Genomic DNA, 17,479 nt, shown 5'->3' on the forward strand with positions numbered 1-17,479 from the left:
GCTGTCGGGCCGAGCGCGCCAGGCCCGGGGGTCTCAGCCCTGGGAAGGGCCCATGTTCAGACTTGGTTTCAGTAGCACCTAGAAATTTGTTCACTGAAGTCTTATTCTGAGCGGCCAGAATTCCCAACCGGATGCCCTGAGAGCGATGTGGAGCCTGAGTCGATGCTGGGACCCCTATTGGGAGGGGTCGCCACGGGCGCGTGACTGGCAGGGGCCACCCTCTGACCTCTTCTGGGAGGCCAGGGGCCTTGTGCAGAAGCGTCCACGGGCCTGTCCCACGGGCCTGTCCCGCTGTGGCCTCCGGGATGTCAAGGGCAGGCAGGGAGGGGCTTCCTCCCCGGACCTCGGTGCGGTCGCACAGGCCGTCGTCTGCGGGGCTCTTGCAGGAGGGTGGGTGTGTGCGCGCATCCTCCAAACGCCACCCCCACGGGGCCCCACAGCCGCCCTGGCCTGGCAACTGTCACCCATTTTACGAATGAGGACATCAAGGCAGGTCACTCGTCGAGCCTCCCAGAGCGAGTGACCGGTGGCGTCTGGACTCGGGCCGAGGGTGTCGTATCCATCCCGCACAAAGCCGGGGCTCGATGCGACCCCAGAGTCGCTGAAAAGCCTTGAGTAACAAGAACTGGAGAACAACATAGGATGCTGATCGGGCGGACACTGCCGCCTGGGGAGGGGCTTCGACGTGGCGGACACCGCTGCCTGGGGAGCGGCTTTCATTTTTGTTTTCTTACGTATCTGTATTTTCTAAAATGAACAGATATGAGTTTTACCACAGGAGAAAGGTTCTTATAAAAATTCAGATTTCTTAGAGAAATGCTGTCAGCTCACAGCCTGGTGGGGTTGGGAGGCCCACAGATGGCCCTAGCCGACCCCTCTGTCCTGTGTGGGACCTGCCTGTGAGCAGCACCCAGGAGTCTGTCGAGGCCCCACCCGTGGTCCCCAGCTGAGCCCCTGACTGCAGTGGTAGGGTCCCCCCCTGTCCCCCAATTGCCTATAAGGCGTCTTTGACCCGTGTCCCAGGTGGAGAAGAACGCTGCCATCAGGAGGCCGGGGACACCTGAGTCTTGCCTCACAGGGCCATTTCTGTGGGGAGTTTGGTCCAGTCCCAAGGAGGCTCCATCTGGTGAGGTGAGTTCATGAGTATTTTGTAAAATGGGACAACCTATTGCGATAGCATCCGTCCTCCTGTATTTAGGCTACATAGGGCAAGAACTGAGACACACTTCCTTGCCACCCCCTCGCATCTCCACCAGTAGGGCCAGGAAGTTCAGATATGCTCAGGTGACCACCTGAACACCATGAGGCTTTTCCCTGAAGTAGTATCAGCAACCAGTTCTCAAACTACTTTATCTTGATCCTTGTGCCAAATTATTTATTTCCCGCAACTGTGAGGCCTCCTCCTTCATGTGGCCTGGTGTTCCCAGGAGCAGGCCTTGTGATCGGAGGGAGACGGCTTGTTGCTCAACAGGGTCTTCCCACCTCGTTCACCCGTGCTGGGTGCTGAGACGCCAGGGGAGGGGGAGGCAGCTGTGGTTCTAGCCATCGTCATTTGCAATGCAGTTGGAGAGATGTGACTGGGTGGCCCTGACCAGTGTTAAGTGGTTAATATGACACAGAAGCGGGAAAGCACCATGTGGTCTGGGGTGATCAGGCATTGAACGAGACTCAGCGGAGCTCCTTGAGGAGAGTCGCCTCACAGACAGGCAGGAATGAATAGGCCGATCTGGCAGGGGCTGATGACTTGGGTAGCAAAGACTTGGAAGCCCTGAAACATCTTGCCCAGCTCGTTCTTTCTCTCTCTCCCTCTCTCTCTTTCTTTTCTTTCTCCCTCCCTCCCTCCCCCACCTTTCTTTCTTTCTTTTCTTTCCCTCTTTCTTCCTTTCTTTTTTTTTTGAGACACAGTCTTGTTCTGTCACCCAGGCTGGAGTGCAATGGTGCCTTCTTGGCTCACTGCAACCTCTGCCTCCCGGGTTCAAGCAATTCTCCTGCCTCAGTCTCCCAAGTAGCTGGGACTACAGGTGTGTGCCACCGCATCCGATTAATTTTTGTATTTTTAGTAGAGACAGGTTTCACTATGTTGGCCAGGCTGGTCTTGAACTCCTGACGTCGTGATCTCCCAGCTTTGGCCTCCCAAAGTGCTGGGATTACAGGCGTGAGTCACCGTGCTCAGCCGCCTAGCTGTTTCAATGCAGTGAATTATAGCCAAAGGTGCTTCTGCTTGGAAATTGTTTTTTTAAATAAAAATATATTCATTTATATATAAAAAAAACTGAGGCACAAACAAAAACCTGAAACTGGGCCGGGGGTGGTGGCTCACACCTGTAATCCCAGCACCTTGGGAGGCTGAGGTGGGCGGATCACCTGAGGTCGGGAGTTCAAGACCAGCCTGACCAACATGGAGAAACCCTGTCTCTACTAAAAAAAATACAAAAATTAGCCGCGTGTGGTGGTGCATGCCTGTAATCCCAGCTACTTGGGAGGCTGAGGCAGGAGAATTGCATGAACCTGGGAGGCGGAGGTTGAGGTAAGCCAAAGTTGCACCATTGCACTCCAGCCTGGGCAACAAAAGTGAAACTCTGTCTCAAAAAAAAAACAAAAAACAAAAACGAAATTGGTTATTCGGGGGTCACTGGCTGTGGGGAGGAGGCAGGCAGGCCGGCTCCTTGGATTTCCTCTGGGCCCCTCCCCTACACCACCCACAGGGAATATTTATCAGCTCCTGGTGATTTTTACCAGAACTCTTGATTTTAGGGCCTTTCCAGCACTGAGCTGGAGACACCCAGGAGAACGTGGCTTTGCCCGGGCGTTGCAGAGCGAGTAGTCACTGGTGTGTGAGGCTGAGGAGGGCAACGAGGCTTCCATCTCAATTCTGGCTACTCGGAAGGGAGTTCGGGATGTTGGGGACAAGAAGGATCTGCACTAGCCCCACCTCCAACAACATCCCCTGCCCCCCTTCATCTTCCCAGCTGTCCTGCCACCCCCCGACCCGCTCCTGCCCTGTGGCTCTGCACTCATTTGGGGACGAGGGTTAGTTAGGCTGGTGGTGCCAGGGTTCAGGGTCTTCTGGGGCTGGTGTAGGTCACCCTATCCCCTTCACCTTCCTTGACCTCAAGGGGTGGTCGAGTGGGTTTGCTCTATGCCCAGCCCACCTTGGGGTGCTGGGAACCGTCCCTGGTCTATTCTCCCCACCAGGCTGGGGCCAGGCTTGGGTGCGGCTTGGGAGTTTCCTGTTTGAGTCGAAAGGCCTTGCAGTTCTGATGGGATGGCCTTGCATGCTGGCCTCCAGCCACCAAGTGCCCAACCTGGTTTCTCGGAGAAGTGCACTGGGCCAGACACGCGGCCATGACGGAGGGGAGGCTGGGCATCCCACACCACCTCGAGGGGAGGGTCGGACCCTTCCGAAGCATCCGTCCCACCCGCCCACACCGCCTCCACCCACCCACGGGCATCTGTCCCTGCTCCAATCTGCCATTTGCTTTCTTTCTTAACATTCCAGAGATTTTACTTATATTTATTTGTAAATTTGTGTTCTATGTGTTACGTGGTGTTTTTTGTTTCTTTTTTTTTTTTTTTCCTTTTCTTCTTTTTTTTTTTTTTTTTTTCTTGAGATGGAGTCTAGCTCTTGTTGCCCAGGCTGGAGCTCAGTGGCGCGATCTTGGCTTACTGCTACCTCCGCTTCCTGGGTTCAAGCGATTCTCCTGCCTCAGCCTCCCGAGTAGCTGGGATTACAGGCACCCACCACCACGCCCGGCTAATTTTTGTATTTTTAGTAGAGATGGGGTTTCACCATGTTGGTCAGGCTGGTCTGGAATTCCTGACCTCAGGTGATTCCCCGCCTCAGCCTCCCTAAGTGCTGGGATTACAGGGGTGAGCCACCGCGCCCGGCCTCTATGTGTTTTCTTGTTGAGGTAAAATGCGTATAACATCAAATTAACCGTTTAAAAGTGAACAGTTCAGGGGCATTTAGTACATTGACAAAGTTGTGTAGCCACCACCTCTCTCTAGCTCCAAAACATCTTCATCACCTCTGGCAGTGCCCACCCACCGAGCAGTCATTCCCCAGTCCCCGCTCCTGGGTCCTGGCTGCCATGAACCTTTAAATCTGAGTTTGCCTACTCTGGATATATCATGCAATGGGGTCAGCGTGTGGCCTTCTGTGTCCGGCTTCTTTCACGCAGTGCAACGTTTTTAGGGTCCCTCCACGTGGCAGCATGTGCCAAGGCTTCCTTCCTTTTCACAGCTGAATAATATTTCATCATATGAAGATGCCACGTTCTGTTTACTGGTCCCTCAGTTGATGGACATTTAGTTTGTTTACATTTTTTGGCTACTGTGAATTATGGGCATTTGTGTGCAGGTTTCTGTTAGAACAAATGCTTTCACTTCTGTTAGGTGTGTACCTAGGAGTGGAGTTACTGGATCATATAGTGATTCTGTGTTTAACTTTTTGAGGAAACACCACACTTTTCCACAGCAGGTGCACCATTTTACATTTTCACCAGCAATGCACCAGAAACAGTTCCAATTTCTCCATAGCCCCACTGACACTTATGTTCCATTTTAAAAAAATGATAGCTGGCCCAGTGCGGTGGTTCACGCCTGTAATTCCAGCACTTTGGGAGGCTGAGGCAAGCGGATCACCTGAGGTCAGGAGTTTGAGACCTGCCTGACCAATATGGTGAAACCCCATGTCTACCAAAAATACAAAAATTAGCCGGGCGTGGTGGCACGCGCCTATACTCCCAGCTACTCGGGAGGCCAAGGCAGGAGACTCTCTTGAACCCAGGAGGTGGAGGTTGCACTAAGCTGAGATTGAGCCATTGCACTCCAGCCTTGGCAACAGAGCAAGACTGTCTAAAAATAAAAAAGACATAGCCATCCTAGTGGTATGAAATGGTATTGAATTTTGGATTTTTGTTTGCTTGCATTTCCCTAATGATTTACAGTGCTGAGAATTTTTTCATGTGTTGACCATTGTGTATATTCTTTGGAGAAATGTCTCCTCAAGTCCTTTGAACATTTTTTAAATTGTACACATTTATGGGGTACATGTGTAATTTTGTTACATGCATAGATTGCATAGTGATCAAGTCAAAGTTTTTAGGGTAGCCATTACCCAAGTAATGTACACTGTACCCCTTAACAAAAATCTCATCAGCCAGGCCCCTGTCACCCCCTCATCCTCCCAGGTCTCTGTCGTCCATCGTTCCACTCCCTACATCCATGTGTATAGAATTTCAGCACCTACGTGTGAGTGAGAACACGTGACATTTGACTTTCTGTGCCTGGCTTGTTTCACTGAGGATGGCGGCCTCCAGCTCCATCCATGTCGCTGCAAAAGGCATGATTTCATTCTTTGTGAATGGCTGAGTAATACTCAATTGTGTATATATACCACACTTTCTTTTTACTGATCCACTGATGGACACCTAGGTTTATTCCATCTCTCTTTGCTATTGTGAATAGTGTTGCAATAAACATATGAGTGTAGGCGTCTTTTTGATATATTGATTTCTTTTCCATTGGGTATAGACCTAGTAGTGGGATTGCCGGATTAAATGGCAGTTCTAGTTTTAATTCTTTGAGAGATCTCCATTCTGTTTTCCATAGAGACTGTACTAGTTTACATTCCCGCCAACAGTGTATGAGTTCCCTTTTCTCTGCATCCTCACCAACGTCTGATTTTTTTGTTTGTTTTTTGTTTTTTTGAGATGGAGTCTCCCTCTGTCACCCAGGCTGGAGTGCAGTGGTGCAATCTCAGCTCACTGCAACCTCTGCCTCCCGGGTTCAAGTGATTCTCCTGCCTCAGCCTCAGAGGCGCCCACTACCATGCCAGCTAATTTTTGTGTTTTTAGTAGAGATGCAGTTTCACCATGTTGGTCAGGCTGGTCTCGAACTCCTGACCTCAAGTGATCCACTCACCTCGGCCTCCCAAAGTGCTGGGATTACAGGCATAAGCTATTGCACCTGGCCGTCTTTTTAATAATAGCCATTCTGACTGGGGTAAGAAGATATCTCATTGTGGTTTTAATTTGCATTTCTCTGATGATTAGTGATGTGGGGCATTTTTTTCATATACCTGTTGGCCATTTGTATCTCTTCTTTTAAAGTGTCTATTCATGTCATGTCCTTTGCTTACTTTTTAATGGGATCACTTGGGTTTTTTGTTGTTGTTGCTGTTGTTCAATTGTTTGAGTTCCTTGTATATTCTGGTTACTACTCCCCTGTTGGATGAATAGTTTGCAAATATTTTCTCCCATTTAACAGGTTGCCTTGTCACTCTGTTTATTATTTCTTTTGCTGTGCAGAAGGTTTTTAGTTTAAATCCCATACTATAGTCTGTGGTGTAATTTGAAATCATGTAGTGATATGTTTAGGTTTTGTGTCCCCACCCAACTCTCATCTTGAATTACAATCCTCAGGTGTTTAGGGAGAGACCTGGCGGGAAGTGATTGGATTATGGGGGCAGTTTCTTCCATGCTGTTCTCGTGACAGTGAGTGAATTCTCATAATATCTGATGGTTTGATAAATGGTAGTTTTTCCTGCACTGACACACACCTCTCTCTCTTTTTTGGTCCTTATGAATTTTAGGATTATTTTTCTTTTTCTCTTTTCTTCTCCTCCTCCTTCTTCTCTTTTTTTCTTCGAGATGGGATCTTGCTTTGTCACCCAGCCTAGAGTGCGTTGCCACAATCATAGCTCACTGCAACCTCGAATTCCTGGGCTCAAGAGATTCTCTCGCCTCTGCCTTCTGAGTAACTGGACTATGGGTGTGTGCCACCATGCCTGACTAATTTTAAATTAAAATATGTTTTTGTAGAGATGGGGTCTCACTGTGTTGCTTGGGCTGGTCTCAAACTCCTGGCCTCAAACAATCTTCTTGCTTTGGCCTCCCAAAGTGCTAGGATTACAAGTGTGAGTCACCATGCCTGGGCTGAGATTGTTTTCTCAAATTCTGTGAAAAATTACTTTGGTATTTTGATAGGGATTACACTGAATCTGTAGGTTGGTTTGGGCAGTGTGGTCATTTTAATGATGTGAATTCTTCTGATCTATGAACATGGATGTTTTCCTGTTTGTTTGTGTCATCTACAATTTTCTTTCATCAGTGTTTTGTAATTTTCCTTGTAGAGATTTATTCCCATGTATTTTTTAATGGTTATTGTAAATGAGATTGCCTTCTTGATTTCTTTCTCAGCTAGATCATTATTGGTGTATAGAAATGCTACTGATTTGTGTATGTTGATTTTGTATTCTACAACTTTACTGAATTCACTTATCTAAGAGGTTTTTTTGGTAGAATCTTTAGGTTTTTCTAGATACAAAATCATATTGGCAAATAGGAATAATCTGACTTCTTCTTTTCCAGTCTGAATACCTTTTATGTACTTTGTCCTACCTGATCGCTCTGGATAGGACTTTCAGTATTATATTGAATAGGAGTGGTGAAAGAGGGCATTTTTATCATGTTCCAGTTCTTAAGGGAAATGCTTTCAACTTTTCCTCATTCAGTATGATGTTAGCTGTGGGTCTGTAATAAATAGCCTTTATTATTTTGTGATATGTTCCTTCTGTGCCAATTTTTTTGAGGACTTTTATCATTAAGGGATGCTGAAATTTATTAAATGCATTTTCTGCATCTATTGAGTTGATTGTATGGTTTTTGTCCTTGATTCTGTTTATGTGATGTATTATGTTTATTAATTTGCATACATTGAACCATCCTTGCATCCCTGATACAAAGCCTACTTGACTGTGGTGTATTATCTTTCTAACGGGCTGTTGGATTCAGTTAGTTAATATTTTGTTGGGGATATTTTTTGAGACAGGGTCTCACTCTGTCACCCAGGCTGGAGTGCAGTGGCACCATCTCTGCTCACTGCAACCTCTGCCTCCTAAGTTCAAGCAATTCTCATGCCTCAGCCTCCTGAGTAGCTGGGATTACAGGTGCACACCACCACGCCCTGATAATTTTTGCATTTTTAGTAGAGATAGTATTTTGCCATGTTGGGCAGGTGGCTGGCCTGGAATTCCTGGCCTCAAGTGATCCACCTGCCTTGGCCTCCCAAAGTGGGATTACGGTGTGAGCCACCGTGCACCGCGGAGGATTTTTGAGTCTATGTTCAGCAGGGTTATTGGTCTGTAGTTTTCTTTTTCTGTTGTGTCCTTGTCTGATTTTGGTATCTGGGTTATATTGGCCTTCTAGAATGAGTTAGGGAGCATTCTCTCCTACTCAATTTTTTTGAACAGTTTCAGGAAGACTGATCTTAGTTCTTTTTTTGTATGTTTGGTATAATTCAGCTTCTTTTTCTTTCTTTCTTTTTTTTTTTTTTTTTTTTTTTTTGAGACGGGAGTCTCGCTCTGTCACCCAGGCTGGAGTGCAATGGCGTGATCTTGGCTCACTGCAAGCTCTGCCTCCTCCCGGGTTCATGCCATTCTCCTGCCTCAGCCTCCCGAGTAGCTGGGACTACAGGCACGCACTACCACGCCCAGCTAATTTTTGTATTTTTAGTAGAGATGGGGTTTCACCATGTGGGCCAGGATGGTCTTGATTTCTTGACCTCGTGATGCGCCCTCCTCAGCCTCCCAAAGTGCTGGGATTACAGGCGTGAGCCCAGCTGGTTGTGGGCTTTTCTTTTCGGGGAGGTTTTTAAATTACTGATTAAATCTGCTTTTCATTACTTATCTGTTCAGGTTTTCTATTTATTCCTGGTTCAATCTTGGGAGATTGTATGTTTCCAGGAATTTATGCATTTCCTCTAGGTTTTCTAATCTGTGAGCATATAGTTGTTCATAATAGTCTCTGATGATCTTTTGTATTTCTGTGGTGTTAGTTGTAATGTCTCCTTTTTCATTTCTGATTTTGTTTATTTGGTCTTTGTTATTTCCTTTCTTTTGCTAATTTTGGTTTGGTTTGTTCTCGCTTTTCTAGTTCCTTGAGGCACATAATCTTTCTACTTTTTTGATATAGACATTTAATGCTATAAACCAGGGGTCCTCAACCCCCAGACCTCATACCGGTACCCATCTATGGCTTGCTAGGAACCAGGCCAAACAGCAGGAGTGAGTGGTGGACAAGTGAGCATTACTACCTGAGTTCTTCCTCCTGTCAGAGCAGCAGCATTAGATTCTTATAGGAGCACAAACCCTATTGTGAACTGTGCTTGTGAGGGATCTAAGTTGCATGCTCCTTGTGAGAATCTAATGCCTAATAATCTGAGGTGGAACAGTTTTATCCCAAAACCATCCCTACCAACATCTGCAGTTGGTGGAAAAATCGTCTTCTACAAAACCAGTACATGATGCCAGAAAAGTTGGGGACCACTGCTATAAACTTCCCTCTTAGCACTGCTTTGGCTGTATACCATAGGTTTTTCAAGTATGTTGTGTTTAATTTTCATTCGTTTCAGCAATTTTTAAATTTCCATCTTAATTTCTTTGTTGACCCAGAAGCATATTGTTTGATTTCTATTTATGTATAGTTTCCAGAGTTACTCTTGGTATTTATTTATGATTTTATCCCACTGTGGTTTGAGAAGATACTTAATATAATTTTAATTTTTAAACATTTGTTAAGAGGAGGAGAACGAGGAGGAAGAAGAGGAAAAAAGAAAGAAAAATCTGTTAAGACTTTCTTTTTCTTTTTTTTTTTTTTTTAAGATGGAGTCTCACTCTGTTTCCCAGGCTGGAGTGCAGTGGCACGATCTTAACTCACCACAACCTCCACCTCCTGGGTTCAAGTGATTCTCCTGCCTCAGCCTCCCGAGTCACTAGGACTACAGGTGTACACCACCATGCCTGGCTAATTTTTGTATTTTTAGTAGAGATGGGGTTTTACCATGTTGGTCAGGCTGGTCTCGAACTCCTGACCTCATGATCCACCGGCCTCAGCCTCCCAAAGTGCTGGGATTACAGGTGTGAGCCACCGTGCCTGGCCAAGACTTGTTTTGTGGCATAACATATAGTCTATCTTGGAGAACGTCCCATGTGCTGATGAAAAGAATGTATCTTCTGCAGTTGTTGGGTAGAATATTCTATAATGTAAATGTCTGTGGAGGCCTAAAGTCCAGTTGAAATCCCATGTTTCTTTGCTGATTTTCCATCTAGCTGATCTGTCTAATGCTGTGAGTAGTGTGTTGAAGTCCCCACTATTACTGTATTGCTCTCTCTCTCTCTCTTTAGTTCTAGTAATATTTGTTGGATGCATATGTATGTAGAATTGTTATATCCTCTTGCTTAATTGATCCCTTTATCATTATATAATGACCTTTGTCTTTTTTTTTTTTTTTTTTTTTACTGTTTTTGACATAAAGTCTGTTTTATCTGATATGAGTATAGCTACTCCTGTTTGCTTTTGGTTTCCATTTGTGTGGAATGTATTTCCCCTCCCCCCCACTTTACTTTCAATCTATATGTATCTTTTTAAAAAAATAGAGACAGGGTCTTGCTATGTTACCTAGGCTGGTCTCAAACTCCTGGCCTCAAGCAATCCTCCCATCTTGACCTCCCAAAGTGCTGAGATTACAGGCTTGAGGAACCATGCCCAGCCTATGTGTGTCTTTAGTGGTAAAGTGAGTTTCTTGTATGCAGCAGATAGTTGAATCATGCTTTTAAAAATCCATTCTGCTAATCAGTGTCTTTAAAGTGGAACATTTGTCTTGGCACGGTGGCTCATGTCTGTAATCCCAGCACTTTGGGAGGCAGAGGTGAGTGGATCACTTGAGGTCAGGAGTTCAAGATCAGCCTGGCCAACATGGTGAAACCCTATCTCTACTAAACATACAAAAATTAGCCAGGAGTGGTGGTGCAGGCGTATAGTTCTAGCTACTCAGGAGGCTGGGGCAGGAGAGTCACTTGAACCTTGGAGGTGGAGGTTGCAGTGAACCAAGACTGCACCACTGCACTCCAGCCTGAGTGACAGAGTGAGACTCCATCTCAAAAACAAAACAAAAAACTGGAGTGTTTAACCTGTTTACATTCAAGGTTAATATTGGTATGTAAAGTTTGGTTCCTGTTGTATTGTTAATTGCGTCCCAGTTGTTTTATAAGTTCTTTGCTTCTTTCTTTTCCTCTGGCTGTTTGTCATTGTGGTTTGGTTGAATTCTATAGCAGTGCCATTTGATTCCTTTCTCTTCGTCTGTGATTGCTTTATGAGTGAGTTTTATACTTTTGTGTGTTTCCATAATGGTGAATGTCATCTTTTCACTTCCAAGTTAGGGCTTCCTTGAGCAGTTCTTGTAGGACTCGTGATGATGAATTCCCTCAGCATCAGCTTTTCTGGGAAATACTTTATTTCTCCTTCATTTATGAAGGTTAATCATGCTGGATATCAAATTGTTGGCTGAAAGTTTTTTTCTTGCAGCGGTTTGAATATGTCACCTTATTCTCTTCTGGCCTGCCAGGTTTTTGCTGAGAACTCCACCGTTAGTCTGATGAGGTTTCCTTTATAGGTAACTAGATGCTTTTCTCTTGCTGTTTTTAGAATTTGCTCTTTCACTTTGACTTTGGACTGATTCATGGTGCACTGTGGTAGTGTCTTTTTTGCACGATGTTTTCCTGGGGATTGCTGAGCCTCCTGTGTCTGGATACTTAGATCTCTTGCTAGACTTGGCAGGTTTTCATATATTACTTCGTTAAATAGGTTTTCTAAGCCCCTCAATATCTCTTCACCCTCAGGAAGACCAATAACTTGTAAATTCAATCACTGTATATAGTCCCAGGTGTCTCACAGGCTTTGCTCATTCTTTCTCATTCTTTTTGCTTTGTTTTTGTTTGATTGGATGATTTCAAAAAGCCTGTCTTTTAAGTTCTGAAATTATTCTGCTTGGTCTAGTCTATTGTTGGAGCTTTCAGATGTATGTTGTAATTCTGTTTCTGTTTTTGTTTTTTTTAAATACATCTATCTCCTTGGTAAACATCTCATTCATATTCTCAATTAATCTTCTGAGTTCTTTGTATTAATTTTCAGACTTCTCACACATCTCATTGAACTTCTTTAAAATCAATATTTTGAATTCTTTATCTGGGATTTTGAGGTTTCTTTTGGTTGAGATTTATCTACTGCTGGAGAACTGTGTTTCTCTGGGATTGTCATATTACCCTGCTTTTTCATGTTTCTTGTGTCTTTATGTTGCTTTCTGCACATCTGGTATAATAGTTGCTTTTTCTTATTTTGGGGTTTACTTTTGTTGTTGGAGGGCACCTTTTACTGGAGATGTGACTGGGATGTTGGTTGGGTAGGGCCCTTTGGATTTACTTCTGAGGCATGCAGCAGTGAAGCCTCTGTATGATTTATTTGGCTATTAGCAGTGTTAGTGGTATCTGTGGCTTCCTTGGTTAGGGTGTAGTTATTGGTGGCGGCTGTGGTGAAGTTGTGCTGGGGACTGGGATGCTGGGTGGGCCCATCTTCAGGCTTCAGTGGTAGCAGTTGTGAGCTAACCATGTGTATTCTTGTGCCCCATGGTGGCACACACTGGCACCTGTGTTGGCAGTACCAGGCAGGCTGATTCTTGGGCCTCTGGGTGGCTTTCTCAGAAGCTGGTTATAGTAGCAGTGTACCGTGCAAGTGAGCAGACTTCCTAGTTTCTGGGCAGCCAGAGTGGTGTGGGCAATGGTGGTAGCAGTGGTGGTGAGATGCACTTTTGGGTCCCAAGCTGTGTGCATGTGTTGGCAGTGGTTGCAATGGGCTGTGCTGGCCAGCCTCCAGGCCAGCAGCTGGCACTTGCAGGTAGATGCCAGCTGAGGTGGCAGTGACAGGGTGTCCCCTGGGAGAAAGGCTCAGTGTCCCAGATGGTGGACTGGGTTGTGGATCCTCCTGGTCCCTGGATCCCACACTCTGTCTTGTGGGCAGGCTGGGGAAGGGGGATGCCAGGCAGAGCTGGACCAGGCAAGCTTGCTCTAGCCCCCTGAGTGCATGTACCAACTGTGACAGGTGCCACTGGGTGATTTTCAGGGCCCACGGCAGAATGCCTGGATGAGGGGCAGCTGCCACAGGGAGGGTGGGGCCAGTCCCAGCAGCCAGAGCCTTGGCCATGGATGGAAGACCTGCATTCCTTTCATGCCCCAATCCCCATGTGGCTTGCTCCCCCATCCTGGCTGTTGGAGACAAAAGCTGTTCCATCAGCCTTGGCAGTTTGTGCCTGGCCCACAACTCAGCTCCAGGCTGTAGACCCTGCACAGCTCAAGACCAAGCCCTCATGGCAATTCTCATCTTGCTCAAGTCCTGGGGGTGGTGCCTGCTTCCAGTGCTGGGAGCTGCAGCCCATGCCACATTTGCCTCTGAGTCCTGGTCCACTCTCACACCTCAGTTCCACAAGCAGCAGTCCAAGTCCAAGTTTCCCTAATGCCTCGGATTGGCACTGCTTGTAACAGGAACATGCACCGTCTGCTAAGAACTAGGACGGAGAACGGTGTCTTGCTCTAGCTGCTTAAATTTCAGAAAGGGTGTGAGACCCAGGGCATGTTCCCTCCCGGAGCACTTCCTTCTTGGTCTCCCTAAATCCGATGCAGAGATTGGGAGGGTGGAGTTGCTCTCCTGTGTCAGGGACTGCATGAATCTCTAGTGGGAAAGTGGACTGCGGGAAGACCCGCCCTTACCCTCTCATACTGGGGAGTCACTCCCAGTTCCCAGCCGCTCTTGGCCACGTAGGCTGCCTGCTTTCCTTCTTCCTAAGTTTTGCTTTTTCCTGTCACTTTCCTGCTGAACTCCCATGTTGTCTCTTGGAAACTAGATTCAAAGTGTGATCATCTACACATTATTTTGGTTCTTCTAAGTGGATGAGATGTGCTTGAAATGCTTCTAGTCAACCATCTTTTAAAAAAAGCCTTTGCCCATTTTAAAATTGGGTTGTCTTTTTGTTGTTGAATTGTAAGAGTTATTTGTCTATTCTGGATACTAGACTCTTATCAGATACATGATTTGTAAATGTTTTCTGCCATTCTGTGGGTTGCTTCTTCACTTTCTTGGTAATGTCTTGTGACACAAAAATTTTTAGTTTTGATGAAGTCCAATTTATCCATTTTTTTTCTCTTATTACCCGTGCTTTTTGTGACAAATCTAAGAATTCACTGCTACATTTAAGGTCATTATCCAATCAAGGCCATTAAAGATGAATTCTTATGTTTTCTTCGAGAGTGTTATATTTTTAGCTCTTACATTTAAGTCTTTAGTCAATTTTAGGTTAATTTTTTCATATTGTGTGAGGTAGGGATCCAACTTCACTATTTGGTGTGTGGCTTTTCCCACCCCCACCCCCCCACCCTTAGAGACAAGGCCTTGCTTGCTATGTTGCTCAGGCTGGCCAGTTATCTCAGCACCATTTGTTGAAGAGATTGTTCTTTCCCTGTTGAACAGCCTTGGTGCCTTGTGGAAAATCAATTGGTCACTGGTCATAATCAGTTAGTATCTCTATTCTTATGCCACAGTTTCTTTCTTTTTAATGTTTTTTTTAAAGCCAAACATTTTATTATGGCACTTTTCAAATATTTTACAAAAGTGGAGAGAGAATTATATAAAGAGCTCAGTTTTTTCATCAGCTGGCATAGGTAATCAACTATCAATATTGGCTGATTCAGTTTCATTTAAAGTCCAGTCTGCCAGCCCTAGACCATTTAGACTCCACTGTCCTCCCCACTTTATAGAGAAGCAAATCCCTAACATGCCATTTATTTCATATGTGTTTTAATGTGTATCTCTAAAATGTGGATTTAAAAAAATCAGCTCTCTCTCTCTTTATGTGTATATATATATATACACACACACATACATACAGGGTCTTGTTCTGTCACCCAGGCTGGAGTGCAGTGGTGTGATCTTGGCTCACCGCAGCCTCGACCTCCCAGGCTGAAGCAATCCTCCTGCCTCAGTCTCCTAAGTAACTGAGACTACATACATGTGCCACCATGCTTGGCTAATTTTTAAAAATTATTTTTTGTAGAGATGAGGTCTCACCGTGTTGGTGTTTTATATTTTTAATTTAATTTTTTATTTGAATTGAGAAACTTTAATATTAAGAAGTATTGATAGCAACAGTGGCGCAGCTATGGGGGGGAGAGGAGAACTCTGGATAGTGCTCTGGGGCCCCGGAGGCCCCTAAGGAGCGCGCTTGGAAGGGAGCTCCCTTCCCAAGGCTGGGGCTCGATCCTCATTGGAGGAGGTGTAGCTCCGTCCCCTGGAGGGCAGGGAGGTTTGCTGAGTTTCCCTGTCTATGGCAGTGGTGAGCAGGAACACAAAAAAGTGGGAAGCACTGGAACCAAGAGAGTCTCCTTCTTCCTGCAGGGCTGCTCCAGGGCCGTATTCAGGCCAGTGCAACATCATGCCCTCTACAGGAAAAAGTGCTGAAAGACTGCGGCTTATTAATGCAGAGCAGGCAGGACGGGGGGGTCTGGAGCCTAGAGGCAACAAACGGGCAGCTGGCACAGCTTCTGAGTACTGTCACCCCACTTTGTGAACGCATGTCTCCCCTCCTGGGTCTGTGTAGCTGCCATATACTTTATGTCCACGTTTGTTGTGAACCCCACAACATGCTGTTATTATTGCTGAAATAGTCACTTATCTTTCAAAGATATCAAGCAATAAGAACAAATTATGCATATTTAACCCTCTAGTAGTCAGTTCCTGCGCTTTTTGTGCCACGTTGTAGACACATTTTACAATCTGGTATCATTTTCCTTTGGCCTGTAATATTTCTTACAGTGTGGGTCAGCTAGTGATGATTTCTTTCAGCTTTTGTGCATCTGAAAGCTCTTTATTTCACCTTCACTTATGAATGATGTTTTCATAAGATGTAGAATTCTAGGTTTCAGGGTTTTTTCTTTCAGCTTTAAAGATGTTGCTCCACTACCTTCTTGTTTCTGATGAGGAATCTGCTGTCATCTTATTTTTTTATCCTTTGTACCCAATGCCTGTTTTCTCTGGCTTTTAATATTATTCTAGGCCAGGTGCGTGGCTCATGCCTGTAACCCCAGCACTCTGGGAGGCCAAGGTGGCGGATTGCTTGAACCCAGGAGTTTGAGGCCAGATTGGGTAACATGATGAAAACCCATCTCTACAAAAAATACAAAAATAAATATTATTCTACTTGTTACTGTTAATGAGCAATTTGATTATGATATACATTGGTGTAATTTTCCTGTTTCTTGTGCTTGGAGTTCACTAAGCTTCTTGGGTCTGTAGGTTTACAATTCTCATTACATTCGGAAAAAATTTCTGCGGTTTCTTACATTTTTCTCTTACCTCCTTTCCCCTCCTATTCATTAGGGGTCCAGTTACACATATATTAGGTCTCTTGAAATACCTATTTTATTTTTATTGGGGTACTATTGTAAATGATATTAGTTTTTAAATATCTGAATTCTAGTTGTTCGTTGCTAGTATCTAGAAATACAATTGATTTTTGTGTTATTATCCTTTTACTGTGTGACCTTGCTGGTCTCAGTAAATAGTTATAGGTGATTGGTTTTAGTAAAATTTTTGGAATTTGCTCTCTCTCTTTTTAAGAGACAGGGTCTTGTTCTGTCACTCAGGCTGGAGTGCAGTGGTACAATCACAGCTCACTGTCACCGCAGCCTTGCTGTTCTGGGCTCAAGTGATCCTCCTGCTTCAGACTCCTGAGTAGCTGGGACTACAGGTGTGTGCCACCACACCTGGCTAATTTTTTTGAAAAGTATTTTTTGTAGAGATAGGGTCTTCCAACATTGCCCAGGCTGGTCTCAAACTCCTGGACTCAAGTGATTCTCCTGCCTTGGCCTCCCAAAGTGCTGGGATTATAGGTGTGAGCCACTTCACTCAGTCTTTTTGGAATTTTCTACATGTAAAATCATGTCTGCGAACAGATAATTTTATTTTATTTTTATTTCCCAGTTTTATGACTTTTATTTATTTCCCAGTTTTGAGACTTTTACTTATTTTCCTGACTTATTGCCCTGGCTAGTACACAAATAATTTTAGTGGGAATGGGGATACAGCACAGCTTTGCCTTGTTCATGGTCTTGGGGGGAAGCATTTAGTCTTTCACCATTAGCTGTGATGTTAGCTATAAGCTTTTGTAGATGTTCTTTATCACGTTAGTTAAGTTTCCTTCTGTTCCTAGTTTGATGAGAGGTTTTTTGGAAAAATTATTATGAATGGATTTGGATTTTGTCAGATGTTTTTCTGAAAGACTGAGATGATCATGTGCATTTTCTTTTTAGTTTATTATTATAGTGGATTACAGTGATTGGTGTTTGGATGTTGAAGCTGCCCTGAATTTCCTTGGATAAATCCCACTTAGTTGTGATGTATCATCCTTTTTATATATTGGTGGATTCTATTTGCCAATACCTATATTTAATTGAGGATTTTTGTGTCTATGTTCATGTAGGATGCTGGTCTTTAGTTTTCTTTTCATGCAATGCCTTTGGTTTGGCATCAGAGTAATGCTGAATTCATAAACAAGTTGACAATTAAAAAAATTTTTGGCCGGGCGCGGTGGCTCA

General features: G+C 44.8%; 1 protein-coding gene across 1 annotated transcript in view; it reads left to right on the top strand.

Annotated features, from left to right (window-relative positions):
* The first annotated feature begins 419 nt into the window (after positions 1-419).
* The window catches only part of AHRR (aryl-hydrocarbon receptor repressor), a 132,275-nt gene continuing 115,215 nt past the window's right edge, over positions 420-17,479 (top strand). The window contains 1 exon segment of the mRNA XM_011970587.1: positions 420-489. Within this exon segment, the coding sequence (XP_011825977.1) occupies positions 476-489 (14 nt within the window). The 5' untranslated portion in view covers positions 420-475.

Source organism: Mandrillus leucophaeus, unplaced genomic scaffold, assembly GCF_000951045.1.
Source record: "Mandrillus leucophaeus isolate KB7577 unplaced genomic scaffold, Mleu.le_1.0 Scaffold957, whole genome shotgun sequence".
Lineage (NCBI taxonomy): Eukaryota > Metazoa > Chordata > Mammalia > Primates > Cercopithecidae > Mandrillus > Mandrillus leucophaeus.